Below are 15,377 nucleotides of genomic sequence, written 5' to 3'. Positions count from 1 at the left end.
GATTTTGCCTGCCTAGATCTGGATTGGGTGACATGCTTCCTCACCCCACTAGGTTCTTCTGTTCACGGAGTGAGCAGCCTTAAGGGCCCAGCGATATTCAAGGGTCTCATTCCTAGTTTCCAGATTCGTGAAGGCCTAAGGCCATCTTTTGTGTCTGTCAATTGGCATTAAAATCCAGGTTTGTAGGGTCTTTGTGCAGGTCAGACACCAGCCTTGACCTGTCACTTCTTACATTTACTAATCAGGTTTCACGTTTTCTTTGTTTCTTTTTTTTTTTTTTTTAAAGATTTTATTTATTTGACAGAGATGGAGACAGCCAGCGAGAGAGGGAACACAAGCAGGGGGAGTGGAAGAGGAAGAGCAGGCTTCCAGCAGAGGAGCCTGATGTGGGGCTCGATCCCATAACGCTGGGATCACGCCCTGAGCCGAAGGCAGGCGCTTAACCGCTGCGCCACCCAGGCACCCCTCTTTCTGTTTCTGGCCTCTGAGAATTTGGCAGTGGGTGAGGGGAGGACAGATGTGTCCTTCAGTTTGGTTAAGCCTGTTGCCCGAGATTTTGTAGGTGTGTCTTGAGAAAAAATGTCTAGAATTTGAATAGATGTGTTAAAAGATGTGCAGAAGTTAAATATTGTTAATCCCAAATTACTTTCCATTGCAGTTTAACAATCCCTCCAATAATAGTACATATGGTTCAGTTAAAACTATTATCAATTAAAACATTGTTAACCCCCCAAAAATGATCAGTACAAAAAAATTGTCAATCCAAGGGCAGGAAATTATACCTGATCATATGAATTTGCATTTCTCAAATCGTCCGTTGAGTTGAGCTGGCCGTTTGTTGGCCATTTGCGTATTTATACCCTTTGCCGTTTTGTCTGCTGGGTCGCTTATCTTTTTATTTTTGTTGAGAAGGTGAAACTCTGATTTTTCTGTGTATTAATCTTATACTACTGTTTCTATTATTTTTTTCTAGTCTCCGGTCTTTTAATTTCTTTATGCTTTCTTTTATCACACTGAAATTATACATTTTTTTGTAAGTTTTTTTTCCCGGTAAAACCTACATAACATAAAATGTACTGTTTTAACCATTTTTAGACAGTTCAGTGGCATGAAGTACATCACAGTGTTATGCAAGCATCATGGCCACTTTCTGGAAAAAGTTCCAGAACTTTTTCAGCTTCCTAAACTGAAAGTCTGTGCCCGCTCTCCCCTCTCCCCAGCTCTGGGTAACCTCTGATCTACTTTCCATCTCTGTTTATTAACCTATTCTAGATCATACCAGTGGACCCACACTATTGGTCCTTTTGTGTCTGGCTTCCTTTACTTAGTATCATGTCTGCAGGCTTCATCCATGCTGTCGCCAGTGTCAGTAACTCCTTCCTCTTCAAGGTGGAATAAAATTCTAGTGTATGTCTGTGCTGTATTTTGTTTATTCATTTGTTTGTCAGTGGACATTTGGGCTGTTTGCACCCTTCTGCTATTATGAGTAATGCTGCTGTGAACATGGGTGTACAAATATCTGCTCGAATCCCTGCTTTTGGTTCTTTTGGGTCTATACCCAACAGTGGAATTGCTGGGTCATATAGTAGTTCTGTTTTTAATTTTTAGGGAGCTGCCATACTGTTCCTCATGGCAGCTGCACCCCCTCCCATCCCCGCCAACAGTGCCGAGGGTCCAGTGTCCCCACATCCTCGCCAACACCTGTTCGCTCCTGCTCGTTTGGGAGCAGCCGTGCTCGTGGGTGTGAAGTGATACGTCACCGTGCTTGTAATTCTCACTTTCCCCGATGGTCACTGATGTTGCGCATCTTCTCATGTGCTTATCCATCATTTGTTATCTTTTTATCTTTCATTCCTGATATTTTTCCTGCTTATTTCTATATGTTTTCTCTTTTATTGGAATTGAGATTGAGCTTGTCAAGTTCTATAAGGAGCCTGATTGGGATTCTGCTGGGATTGTATTGGATCTGTACGTTAATTTGAGGATTATCAGCATGTTTATAGACTTGCATCTTTTTAAAAATGTTTTTATGTAGTCTCTACACCCAGCGTGGGGCTCGAACTCACAACCCCGAGATCAAGAACCGTGTGCTCTGCCAACCGAGCCAGTCAGGCGCCCCCAGACTTGAGTCTTTCTGTTCAGAAACATGGACTGTCTCTCCAAATGCTTTTTCTTTTTTCCTTTTTCCTGACTTTTCAGTAAAGCTTTATAAACACTTTGCACACTTTGGATTTATTCCTGGGTATTATGTCTTTTTATATTGCTATTGCGAGTGTGTGGTTTTTGTTTTGTTTTTCTAATAGCTGTCCCAGTGGATTATTGATAATGGTAGATGCAGTGAATGGCTTATTTTGGACTTGTCCATGTTGAAACACAGATTCTTGAAATGCCTCCTTTTACATTATTTTCTTCTTCTTCTTTTTAGAGAGAGAGAGAGAATGGGGGGGGAGGGGCAGAGGGAGAGAATCTTAAGCAGGCTCCACGTCCCTGAGATCGTGACCTGAGCCGAAATCAAGAGTCGGATGCTCACCTAACTGCTCCACCCAGGTGCCCTGACATTATTTTCTTCTATCGTTGATCCCCACTGGCTTGGATTGTCACGTCTTGTGAGTTCAGAGTCTTCTGCAAAACCGGAGCTTTCAGAAGGCATCTTTCTTCCTTACACCATTTATAAAAATATTAGGCAAGGTCAATCCTAGGTTTTATCTCTAAGATCCCATGGCATCTGTACTTATCCGTCTAAAACCAAGTTTACTCCTACTGCAGTCTAGCATGAATTCCCAGGAACCCCAGTGATTATACGTCTTCTTCTAGAGAAGTCCTTAGGTATCCCAATCCTTTGTTCCTATCTAAGTTAACTCCTGTCTTAGCCACACGTACCCTTCCATTCTGTGTTAATCCTCCCTGTGTCCTCCTGTCCTCCTCTCTTCTCTCTCCTTCTGCCCCTCTCACGCCATTCTTCCTTCTTCTCCATCTCCCGCCCACTTTTTTTCTTTCTTTTTTCCCTAAGTAGCTTTGGACCTGAGCAGGGACTAACTTCTGACCCCTGCCTTCCGCAGCCAGGACATCACAGGCGATATTTACTACTTCAACTTTGCCAACGGGCAGTCCATGTGGGACCACCCATGTGATGAGCACTATCGGAACCTGGTGATCCAAGAGCGGGGGAAGCGGTCAGCTCCTGGGGCCGTTAAGAAGAAAGACAAGAAAAAGAAAAAGGAAAAGAAAGACAAGAAGGACAAAGAGACGCCCAGAAGTCCGCTGGTGAGTCCGTGGCTGCCAGCTCCCAGAGAGGCCAAGGCCGAAACTTGGGGGGATGTTGGGGAGCCTCTAGGTGTTTCCAGCTGAGGAGTTAAGGACAGCACCAGTAATACAGTGATTTCTTCATAGCACATGACCTCCGTTATGCCTGTCTCCCGGCACATTTTCCTTTTAGCTTCTGGAAGTTTGTACTGCCTCTAAGCAATACCTTTTCTCCTCCTTGGGAAGCACATGCTACGTGGCAGGACTAGTGATGAGGGTGCTCTGCTGGGCGTGATGCTTTGCAGCAAGCAGTGCAGGAAGTGCTGCCACCTGCCTCTCCCGAGTGGGGGGGGACGGGAAGCAGTTGACGGAGAACCCAGATGAGGGGAGTGTCTTCCCTCTCCTTTCAGAGCCAGGCCTTCCCAGGGTGGTGCAAATTCCTAGATGTCAGATGTAGTCCTGATTCAGTTGTCAGAACGCCAGTGCTTTCCAAATCCAACGAGAAAAGCTCTGGGCTTTATCCACTCCTGTGGATTGTCTTTTTTTTGCCGGCGTCCTCAGTTAGTGGTACATAATTGAAATTTGATGGCAGCTTGATCACCTTGGTCTCAGGGTAGCTTTTTTACTCGGAGTTGAAAGTGCTCTTTCCCCTTATTGTTCTATTTGTCCTTCCAGTGCGTCTGAACTTCAGAGACAGAGTTATTGCCCTGAATTTGTAGGTAGAGAAACTGAGACTTGGAGCCATCCTGACATGAGGCCCGGGCTCTCCCAGAGTGCTCTGGTGGTTCAGGGAATCCTTCACCCAGGAGTGGGGCAGGTATGGGGCAGGTGGGGCATGTTGAGGAGAGGGAGGCCCGCTAGGAATCTGGGCCAGCCAGGTGGGGAGCCCTGAGAATATCTTTTCAACCCTCTCATTTGTCCAGTTGATTTGCTTTCTGTCTATAGTCTTTTTCCCACCAGTGCTTAGTGCTTGCTTCTCAGTGAAGGTTTCCTCCATCTCCTTCCTTCCTGCCTTCCTTCCTTCCTTCCTTCCTTCCCTCCCTCCTTCCCCCCACAAGGTGTCAGTTCTGCCATTGGGTGGTTGCTGGTGAATTTGTCTCTTTCAACAGTTCCAAGCTCTACGGATACTCTTCCCTCCTTCCCCGTCCCCCATGTATTGCTACTCATGATCCCAAGAAATAAGATAACAAGCCCATCCCTCCAGGTAGAGAAAAGAGGATGCGTAATCTTCAAATCAGTTGAATTTTCTGATGTTATGTGTTTGAAAGGCCAAAGATGGATAATGGGCTTTTCACTAGCCCAGGACTACTTTAAATGATGATCAGTGTCTGGGCAGGCTGTGGCATGACTAAAGGTGAGAGAGGGAACGAGGTGAGGGTTCTGGGGCAGAGGGTTGGCTGACAGAGTTCTGGGTGTGTGAGCGAGTGCTTGGAGCTCCCTGTTAAAAAGGATTCCTTTGTGGTTTCAGGAGCTGAGGACGATTGGATAGCCCTGGGCTGCCAGTCTGGATCTCAGGGCTCAGGACAGTGCCTCAGACCTGGGTTTGTCCAGAGGGCAGGCCTGAGCCAGGTGGGTGACCTGGGCTCAGGTGGCTTGGGCTCTCTGGCAGTGTGCATGCATGGGCCGGCTGGAGCTTAGTGTGAATGTTTGCAGGATGAGGTCTATCTTTTAGGGTTTCTTCGAGACTCAAGATTGATGGTGTGGACCTCTCTTGAGCAGTACCAATTCGTGTGTCTGCTGGAAGACCTGGATGGAATTCCCAGGGCTCAGCTCACTGGCCATGTTTCCCTCCTCTCCCTTCTTAGCCAATTTCTGGTGGTCTTTGATAAGGCAGGTGGATTCTGTGAAATTCACCAGTCATGGAACTGAGAGCCTGATGATGCCTTAGGGATAATCTGGTTGATGACTCAGGCCTTTGTGAGTAGGGAAGCCCTGTCTTCTAGTCAGTTCCTCCATGGAGATCCAGCATAACAAGAAAAAGTGAACCTTGGGGTGTAGGTCTTGGTGACACCCCTTCTCCATTACATGTACACTACAGTGGCTTCTGGGGTACCATGTGGGACCAACCGGCAGGTTCCATGAAGCAGGGGGGTAAGCCATTGATCTAGTCCAACCTCCTTTTTATAGATAAGGAAACTAGGGCCCAGAAAACAATGAGGCCCCAGGGAATTTTTAGCTCCCCCCCCTTAGTTTGTGTTTTCCTTTAAATGGAGGGTGGGTTTCTTCTAAGGGCTTGCCCAGGGCTGAGGTAGCAAGTATAAATCAGAAGTGCTTTGTCTTCGTTTTCTCTGCATGTTTATATACCCATCTAGGAAACACAGCCTGAGCAGGGACTTCTGCCTTCTTCTTCCTTTCTCCGTGGCCCATCCCCTCTCCCAGCGCCTGGGCTTGCTGATCTGGACCTAGACCAAGAGATGCAGGCTAGAAGTGAGGGCTCCTTTAAGAAAGGGAAGAGCCCATGTGTTCTGGGTGACACCCCCTGGCCTCTCCCGGGCACCCTGCCCAGCAAGCTACAGCCACTCTCCAAAGGCCAAGCTTCTCGAACCCACCAGATCTTTGCTGACGTGGAGAAAATCTTAGGCAGGGCCCCAGCCCAGTTCAGGACAGAATTGGGTGATCAGCAGGGTCTGGGGAAACCCCAGAAGCCGACAGAGAAAATCTACCTGGGGTTTTCAGACCCTGAAATAGAAGAGCTGGAACTGAGGACCAGACAACAGAAGCCCAGCGCTCTAGGCCCTGAGAACACCAGGCCCCTCCAGAATGGGCAGGATGTGCTGGAAGACAGGAGCCAGGCCTCTGTCCGCTCAAAGCTTTCTGAAACCATCACTGGCCTGCAGCTAAAAGGGGAGCAGCATGGCCACCACATGGCCAAATGGAGCTCCACTGGCCCCGGGGGAGACAAGAGCCAGAGCCCCATTCCCTCACCGTCCCCTGAGGAGGACCGCTCCCGGTCCCTGTGCTGCTCTGACCACATGCTGCCTACCAGGAAGAGCCAGCTGCTCTTGTTAGACAGTGGCCCAGCCGATGGCCTGAGCTGGCAGGGCATTTCTGGGGAGGGTGGCAGTGTGGGCAGGGGGAGGAGAAGGAAACAGCCCCCGGGACTGTGGATGGGACAGGTCTCCAAGCTTGTCAACAAGGACACTCCTGGGAGCTGCCAGGAGACAGGACCCGATGACCCTGAGGCTCCAGGGGCCTCAGCCAAAGATCCGCCTCAGGAGCTCTTCCTAATGCCCCCTGATCCACTGGCGTTAGAGCAGGCCCAGGGTGCCCCTTCAGGGAGTGCCCCTGGACGCTCCCCCACCCGTGAGGAGAGACCACCCCCCGGGTCTCTAGAGCCCCCCGAAGAAGACAGGAAGCTTGGTGGGTCTGAGCCTGACTTGGAGAGCAGCAGCCTGGCTTCTCACCTTGGCTCTCAGATCCTGGGTGAGGTGAACAACTTCCCTTGGGATCTGCAGAGCTCTCAGGGGTCTGAGCAGGGCGTGGGTCAGTCAGGTCCCAGAGCCAGAGATCAGCGCTCCAGCCCCTTCCTGGGACTCCAGTTGTCCCACATGCAGAGCTCTGCGGATGAGCAGTCAGAGAGCGAAGACTACTCTGAGGATCAGAGGTTCTACCAGCACATCCTGCAGATGGCCAAGATCTCCAGGCGGCTGGAGGGCCTGGGGCTGCCCGAGAGCATGCAGGAGACGCCCTGTAAAGACATCGCCAGCATGGTCTGCTGCATGGCGGCCGAGGCTTCCAGGATGTCTAGTGAGGGTGGGCACGAGGCCGTCAGAGCCATGGAGAGGGACTCAAGGTTTCTGACTTGGGGGCCAGAGATGCTGGAGCACCCGCAGGAGGTGGCTCTTGCCCCTACTGGGCAAGACGTGTCGCAGCAAGCCTGTTTCCAGCCCAGCAGCAGCCCGCTCAGACAGGGGCTAGTCGAGCTGAGTTCCAGCAGAGGGCTTGCTGCAGAACCAGGCAACACGCAGCTTCTCAACCAGGTAGGCTTCTTAGCAAGTGTGGCCCGCAGTCCTCAGTGAACTCGGCAGGAAGGGAGCAGGTCGAGTTGGCGTCTTTACTCGGCCATCAGGCCTGCTTTCCTGTTGTTTGCTCTTAACTACCCAGGCTGGCCATCTTGTGGGCTGACGTGTATTTCGTGTTTCTTGTACCCGTCACCTGCAAGACAGTGGTTGAGGGTATCTAGCCTTCCCTTCCCTGGAGCTGACTTAGTTAACAGGTGGGTCACAGGCTTGGCCGACGATCAGTTTTGAAGGTAAGCAAGGTAGGTGCTGATCCTGGCACTCATGCGGGATCTGGGTACCTTCCCAGGATTTGGGAAGCCTTTCCCATCAGCCGATTATGGACAGAGGCTTCCCAAGTAGGCACCCTCCTCACAAGCTCTCCATTTAGGCCCTTCTTGGAATGGCACAGAAGTGGAAAGTTAATACAGTCACGGCAGGGGGTGGGGGAGGGGGCATTGGCTAAAGCCCAGAATCTCTGTACCATCAGCGAGCTGCTTCTGCTCCTTGCTTCCCAGGGGTCCCAGGAACCACGTGACTAACCTGTGTCAGGCTTGTGCAGACCTTGTTTGTACCTTCACTTCCTCCGCTGAGGGGATTTGCCTTTGGATCGTGCTTTCCCTATCATTCTGACCCTTAAAGAGTCTCACCATATTCTACATTCAGAAGAAGTCAAGTTGGATGGGGCGTCTGGGTGGTGCAGTCGTTAAGCGTCTGCCTTTGGCTCAGGGCGTGATCCCGGTGTTCTGGGATCGAGCCCCACATCAGGCTCCTCCGCTATGAGCCTGCTTCTTCCTCTCCCATTCCCCCTGCTGTGTTCCCTCTCTCTCTGGCTGTTTCTCTCTGTCAAATAAATAAAATCTTAAAAAAAAAAAAAGAAGTAGTCAAGTTGGATCAGAGAGCACGGGGTCAATCTGAATTTCCCCAGCTATTTTTTTCTGTCGCCCAGCTGTGGCTTTACTCAGTTGTTCCCTCTGGTTTCTAATTGCTGGCATGTCCTGGTTCTCTGTTGGCTTTAATAACTACTGTAGCATGATAAATATCGGATAAGCTGCAGATGATCCTGAAAGTTTTAATTAGTCCGATGGCAGCAAGTTTATCCCCTCTGAAGGACAAGGCCACGCGCAGCCCATAGAGTTAATGGCCAGCTCTAGAAGATCATCAGCTAGGAGCCAGGGATGTCATTTCCCTGCCAATCACTGATTTGCTAAAGGCCTGGGAGAACAGCCCTCAGCATGCCTGTCTCCCTCCCTCAAGCTCCCGGCATGTTCGCAAATTAGCCATGTGAGGAGTCTGTACTTTTCCGTAAATATAGTATGGGAGGAATCCTGGTTGCCGATAGGCTGGGGCAGGTTGGGAGGGCTGAAGTCAGGAAGAGCAGACCAGTTTGCTCCGTTATCTCAGAGAAGCCTTCCTGGGCTCCTTTTTTGGCCACAGCCAAGAGGTGGTGTAAAGTACTGGCTTGGAGATAGCCCTGGGTCCAGTCCCGTGTCTGTGCCCCCCTGGCCAGCCCTGTGACTGTGAGCAGGGGCCTTCCTCTCCTCCGTCTCCTTTTGTAGGGACCCTGGCCTCGGGCTGTCGTGACAGCAGGAGAGATGGCGTGTAAGGACTGAGCCCAGCTCCTGATGCTGGGTTATGTGGGCCAGTCTGATCGTTACATGCTCCTTTCTGCCCGTCGGAAGTACTCTACAGCAGTCCAGATGGTTGGGCAGTGTTTAAAGTCTTGGGAGTTTAAAGTCTTGGGAGTGGTTCTCATCCCTCTTTCAGATGAGCCCTGGTCAGAACATCACCGATGGTCTGGGCCCTTCAGCCCTGGCCGTGAAGGAGATGGCAGGCTGCCTGCCGTCCTCAGCCTGACCTCCTCCGGGTTCCCCTTTCTCTCTTCAGTCCTGTTGGGATTAGAGAGGAATGGTTTTGTGTGGTTTTAAACATTTTAAGTTTGAGCAGTGAATTTTAAAGAGCTTTCTGTAAATTGTCCCCAGAATGCTCTCCCTGTCCGTTGCTCAGCCCGATCTATAGGAATGTGAATCCCTCTGATGGCCATTCCACCTCGCGGTAGCCCTGGACCACTCCTGCATGCTCCTCCTGTTGTCTCTCTTGAACTGCCCAACAAACCTTCTTAAGTGGCAAGATGCCCATCATTTCCATCTTGCAGAACGCAGGAGTCTGTGAATGAGCCGAGGTCCTGCAAATTCGGACTCCCAGCCTGGTTTCTTTTCCCACCCTTCCCTAGCTGGAAGCCTTCATCTGGCCGGCGTGAGAACAGGGAAACCGGTCAGTCCTTTGAGCAAGGCTCCATTCAGCCACCTTCCTTGTCAGTGGAAGAGGGGAGGGAGAGTTCTTTTGTCATTCATGTATATATTTTTTAAAGATTTTATTTATTTATTTGAGAGAGGAAAGAGAGAGAGAGAGAGCACGACCAGGGGAGAGGGGCCGATGGAGAGGGAGAAACAGATTCCCCACTGAGCTGGAATCCTGATGTGGGGCTCGATCCCAGGGCCCCGGGATCATGACCTGAGCTGAAGGCAGACGCTTCACCGACTGAGCCACCCAGGCGCCCCCATGTATTTTTTTCATAGTTGATATGCATTTTAATTAAAGTAATACATGTCCATACTGGACAAAGTCAAATAGTAGCAAAAGGCGTGTAATGAAATACAGTTCTGTGGTGTGTGTACCCCTCCTGAGAGGCGACTGCTTTCTTCTGCTGTGTACGTCCACATTTGTAAATAATATGCTTAGACTGCTTTTTCTTGGTTCATCAGTTTTAGACTTCATCTATTGAGACTTCTCATTCTGGTAGATGAGGCTTTTGTCTCTGCCCTCCCTCTGNNNCGCTTCCTACGCGGCTTCTGAGAGAGGAGCAGAGCCGGCTGCGGCATCTGCCAGATGTGAGGAACTGTTCGCTGTGTGCCAGCAGCGGACTTAGGAGAATCAGCAAGCCAGCCTGTGATTTCGCACACAGTTGGCACAATGGTAATTTCTGGATGTTGTGTTTCATTAGCAGCCTCCGAACGGAGGTGGTTTAAATTTGAGCGGGCAGGATTTAGATGTTTTATTTTTATATCTGTCTCTGGCACTCTGAGAGCCATGTGGTTTCCTGGGTTTGTAACAAGATGTTTTGTGTTGCCCAGGCCCTGGGCTCCTCATTAGCCCCAGTCCACGTCCCTCCTGGGGGCCTGGCTCCCTTGAGAGGCCTTGTGGATGCCCCGGCCTCTGCTCTTCGTGGATCGCAAAGTGTGAGCCTGGGGAGCCCGGTGGAGTCTGGTCAGCTTGGAGAACTCACGCTGGTAAATGGTTTCTCTCGCGTTCAGTCTGTTTAGTGACTGTGGGGTCTCTGAGCGCCATGCTAGGAACAGTGGCCCATTGATAAGAAAGAGGGCATGGGCCTAGTCCTCAGAGTTCATGGGCACAGTAGAAAGCTGGGAAGGCAAATCACGCTTGTGTGATGCTAGATGCGGACTCTGGGCTGCGGAGGATAGACCCATGGAGGGCGGGGGGAGCTGCAGCGCTGATTTCCCAGTCCTTACAGCTGGGGTGGTTGGAGTCAGGAAGGGATTCGTGTGAGCTGGGGTCAGCTTCCTGGGCACGGCAGACTTGCGCTGGGAGACAGCCGAAGGGAGTGGGGAAAGCCTTCTGCAGGTCCTTAGCATGCCCCTTGACTTTCCTTCTCTACTTTGGAGCCTTCACAGGGTCTCAAGACTTCTGGTTATACAAAGGGTCTGTTGGGCTCCATCCATGAGGACAAGAATGTTCTCAGCCTCTTGGCTTTAGGGGAGGAGACCAATGAGGAGGATGAGGCGGAGAGTGACAACCAGGTAATGATGCACCCTCTTCCTGCCCTGGAAACCCTTTGTGCTATTTAAAAAATAATATATTTTATTGTGGTCAAATATAGATCATGTGCAGGTTACCATTTTAACCACTTCTAAGGGTGCGGTTCAGTGGCCTTAGTCCCCTTTACAATGTTAGACAGTCCGCACCACTGTCCGTGTCTAGAGCTTGCTTGCAATCCCAAACTGAAACTCTGTACCCATTAAAGAGTAACTCCCCCAGCCCCACCCTCCCCAGTCTGTGGTCTCTTCTCTTCTGTGTTCTGTCTTTGACTTTGCCCTATTCTGGATAGTTCACGTAAGTGGAATCATACAGTGCTTGCCATTTTATGTCTCCCTTCTTTTACGTAGCGTGTTTTCAGGGGTCATCCCGTTGTAGCACGTATGGCTGGGTAATCCATTGTATGCATAGACCACAGTTTGTCTAGCTGTTCACCTACTGGTGGACACTTTGTTTGTTTCCACCTTTTGGCCAACTCTGTGCTGCTTTAAAAAGAAGTAAAATGATTTTCCAGCCTGCAGCTTGGTTGCTTGACCAGTCTATGTACTTTCTCTGCCTGACCCAGACGGCGTAACTAACAAGGAGCTTCTTGGCCCTCACCCCAGGCTGACCCGTTTGCTTGACTTACCACCTGTAACCGTGTTTGTTTGCAGAGTGTCCGCAGCTCAAGTGAGCTGCTGAAGAACCTGCACCTGGACATTGGGGCTCTGGGGGGTGACTTCGAGTACGAGGTAAGAGCCTGAAGCCCGCAGGCAAATGCCGCGGCCTGCTCGGTCTCTCCTTCCTTCCTCAGCTGTTCTCCTTGTGGGATGCAGATTCGGAAAAGAGAACTGTCTTGTCCCAGTGCTGTCTCGATGGGACTTGTGGGGTTTGGGGAAGCACGAAGGGGAATAGGAATCCATCCATCCGCTCATTTGCCAGATAACCACTGGTGGTCGAATGTTGCCACGTGAGGCACTTTGCTGGGTGCTGTAGGTCGTGCAAGCCTAAGTTAGGTGTGATTACTGCCCCTTGAGGGTTTGCGGCCTCCCAGGAGAGAGGCTCACGTTCCTGGAAAACAGAGTAGAACACGGTGAGGCCGTGAGGGAGGTGAGATGGGGCGCCACGGAAAGGAGAATCTGGGGTCTCCAAGCTACGTGGATTGACCAGGCAGGGCTCCTTTGAGAAACTGCCATGTGAGGTGAGCCAGGAGGACTGGCCAGGCAGAGGTGAGTGGGGAGAGAGAAGCCCACATGCAGGGCCCTGCACAGGCTGAGGCAGAGGGTGCAGGGGGAGTTTGGGGAAGGTGAGGGTGTCCCCTTTGGCTGGCGCACAGACAGAGCGCCTGTGGGAGACGAGTGGGAGACGGTCCATGGAGGCAGCTTGGGCTGCATCACGGAGGCCCCGAGTGACAGCTGCGGGGTGTGCATTGGGGTACCCAGGCACTGGGAGCCATCAGAGGTTTTGAACAGAGGTGTGACATCCAAAGTCTTACCAGTTGTCGAATGTCGGCCACTGTGCTGGGCCCTGTGGAGGTCCGGATGTTGGTTAGGGTGGGTTTGGGCTGGCCTCATGGAGTTTGCAGCTGGAGAGAGAGAAAGGACCCCAGGTCCTTGGCATTTAGTGCGTGCTCACTGTGGGGTAAATGACTCTCTGCGTAGCCGTGAAGCAGGGCAGTTTGTGCGAAGGGCCCTGGCTGGCATGGGTGCCTGGCCTAGGGGAGTTCTGGGGGGAGGACGTGACTTGCCTGGAGATCAGGAAAAACTTGAAAGAGATGACATTTGACCTGGCTCTTAAAGAGTAGGTAAGTTTTAGACATGGGCGTGTAAGGGATATTTTAGGCAAGCGAACAGCTTGAGCTAAGGCGCTGGGCCTGGGAAGTGCGGACTGCGGATGGAAACAGCTTCCAGACTCTCCCCACAGTAGTCCTGTCACTTCTAATCTCTTTCCCCCGGTCTGTCATCCATTGCCATTCGAATGTTCTTTAAAACAAACAAAACCAAAACTCATCATGGTGTTGCAATACCTACAAACCCCCAGTGTGGTTTTCTACTTGAAAAGGAACATTCCCTATAGTGTACCCTTTGTCTAATGTCCGATTTATTAGTTTTTAGCAATTAAGATTTCTCTCAATATTCCCATGGTATTCATACAACCAGTCAGTCATGACATCAGCAGCTCAGATTTCCCCAAACTTTTTTTTTCCCCAAACTTTTAAGTAGTGATTGCAAGCTGAATGAAACTTTTCATAAGTCTGATATATAAAATTCTTTCACATGCTTGAAACACTTTCAAATGAAACCGATCAGTCACGTTTTATTAGAATGATCCCAAAGCCAACCAGTAAAACAATAGTGCCTGTATCATAGGTTTAAATTTGTTTCCTTATTATCTCTCACTGTGTTATTATCCCTTATCAGTTACGGTTTCCGACTCATACTTCCTGGTCTTCAGCTCACCAGGGTTAATGTCTTGGAGGGCGGAGGTGTGGATGCTGGCCCACAGGCCCTGAGTTGTAGCTGGGCCTTCCTGGGTGGTCCAGCTCTAGCCATTGGACAGACTCTGTTTTATTGTTACACTTCTTCCCAGAAGTATGTCCCCGTTTTGACCCCAGAAACTGTCCACATTTTTGGCGGTGCCCAGTTAGATACGTTTTGATTGTGACTTTAACACTTTCTGTGAAATGTGACGCTGTGTTCCCTAGTGTCCCATCTTTATCATCAACCCGATCTGTGTCCACTTTGAAACTGTTCCTTGTGAGGGGGGCGTGGTCTCTTTGCATTAGATCCCAAGCCTTCAGTGTGTTTGGTTCCCTGAAATGACAACTTTGTTTCTTCTCATCGCCCATTAAGCCTTATACTCCCAATGTAATCAGCAGCTCAGGTTTGGGGCCAAGAAGGATGACTGTGAGCAGGAACGGGCGTCGGGAGGACTTAACCGGCTCTCAGAGAAAGGAGAAAGGCTCCCCATGAGATGGAGCAAATTGGAAGTAGAGATTCTGCCCTATTCATGTGTATATGGCCAGCTCTGCCCCTGCCTGGAGCATAGGAAGGATGTGGGGATGTTTTGCTGAGCGGCTGAGAGAATGAAGGAGAGTGAGCCCATCTGGGACAGGAGGGAATCTCCGCAGGTTGTGCTGTGCTGTCTCCTTCCCTCGGCTGCTCCAGGCCCAGGGTAGAGTGGCCGCTTGGTCCCTGCTGTCCGCTGGCCGATGGAAGAGCCTCCTCTGCATCAGTCGTGATGCATTTTGACTTTGAACTTGTTACCTTTTACTTCATAATGGATGTCAACAAAAAAGGGATCTTCTTTGACATGTCCTGGATTTCCAGAAGCTTCCCTTCTGATGATTCTATGCTGCTTTGGGGGAGTGGGAGCTTTTAAACATTTTTTTTTATAACCTCTTTAATATAAATAGACAAACCAGTGTGACGAGGGGAAATGTCTGGAGTGGGAGGTGTTAAATACACCTCCCACCCCTGTCTCTAGCATCCCAGCAGATCTCATTCTTTTTGCCACAGGGAGTGTTGGGTTTCTGTGTTTGAACCCCAGGTAGGACCCAGGGCTTTTCCTGGTGGGGAAGGTCAGTGTTGGGGATGAACGGGGGTTTCGGGATAGACAAAGCTGCCTCTGCTTGGACCGTACCCTTTGAAAATGGCTTTTGTCCGTGATTATAGAGCTTGGATCCTCTGAGCTGCCCATTTCTTCCCGCTCCTGGGCATCCTGGGCAGCCCTAGATGGAGGGCTCCTGCCCTGGTGTGTTCTATCCTGTCTCTGTGTTGTCCACAGTCACTCTGCTCGTGATTCCATGAGAGGGCAGTAGGATGGCAAGAATGCCTCCTCCCCTCTCCTCTCCTGCCTTCAGTGTAAACCCATTTCTTGTCGATTACAGAACCAAGGGCTAGATTCAAGGACCAGACACTGAGAATGGGTGTGAGTGAGGAGGGGAGGCAGCAGGGTGGGTGAGCAGGCAGCCTGTGGCCTGGCGGGGGGCTTGAGAGGGAGGGAGCTGGGCTTAGAAATCACAGGATGATGTCAGTGTGATTGGGAAGCGCTAACAACACGGGGTGGGGGCAGTGCAAAGAATTGAGACCAACTGGGTGGGAAGGAGACCTGGCGAATAACCTGACTGGTGGTTGGCTTGGGGGGTTCCTCTCCCCCCCTCCTCCACTCTCTCCCTCCCAAGCCTGCCTTTGTGCTCTGGGAAGGAGGGAACTGCAGCGTTGGAGACCTCCTAGCTTTTGGGGAGTATGTTAAATATTCATGAAATGCTCTTACAGGGACTCACAGGCACCGCCTTCCTCGCGCAGATGACAAGGTGGTTTT

At 50.7% G+C, this 15,377-nt stretch overlaps 1 protein-coding gene across 1 annotated transcript in view; it reads left to right on the top strand.

Annotated features, from left to right (window-relative positions):
- The window catches only part of CEP164 (centrosomal protein 164), a 61,169-nt gene that overhangs the window by 14,552 nt on the left and 31,240 nt on the right, over positions 1–15,377 (top strand). Inside the window, exons 4-7 of the mRNA XM_008690027.2 lie at positions 3,060–3,264; positions 10,376–10,531; positions 10,925–11,059; positions 11,729–11,806. Coding sequence (XP_008688249.2) covers positions 3,060–3,264; positions 10,376–10,531; positions 10,925–11,059; positions 11,729–11,806 — 574 coding nt within the window. The remainder of the gene's footprint in view (positions 1–3,059; positions 3,265–10,375; positions 10,532–10,924; positions 11,060–11,728; positions 11,807–15,377) is intronic.

Source organism: Ursus maritimus, unplaced genomic scaffold (assembly GCF_017311325.1).
Source record: "Ursus maritimus isolate PB19 unplaced genomic scaffold, ASM1731132v1 scaffold_16, whole genome shotgun sequence".
In the NCBI taxonomy this organism is placed as follows: Eukaryota; Metazoa; Chordata; class Mammalia; order Carnivora; family Ursidae; genus Ursus; species Ursus maritimus.
This window is presented reverse-complemented; position numbering and strand designations above follow the sequence as displayed.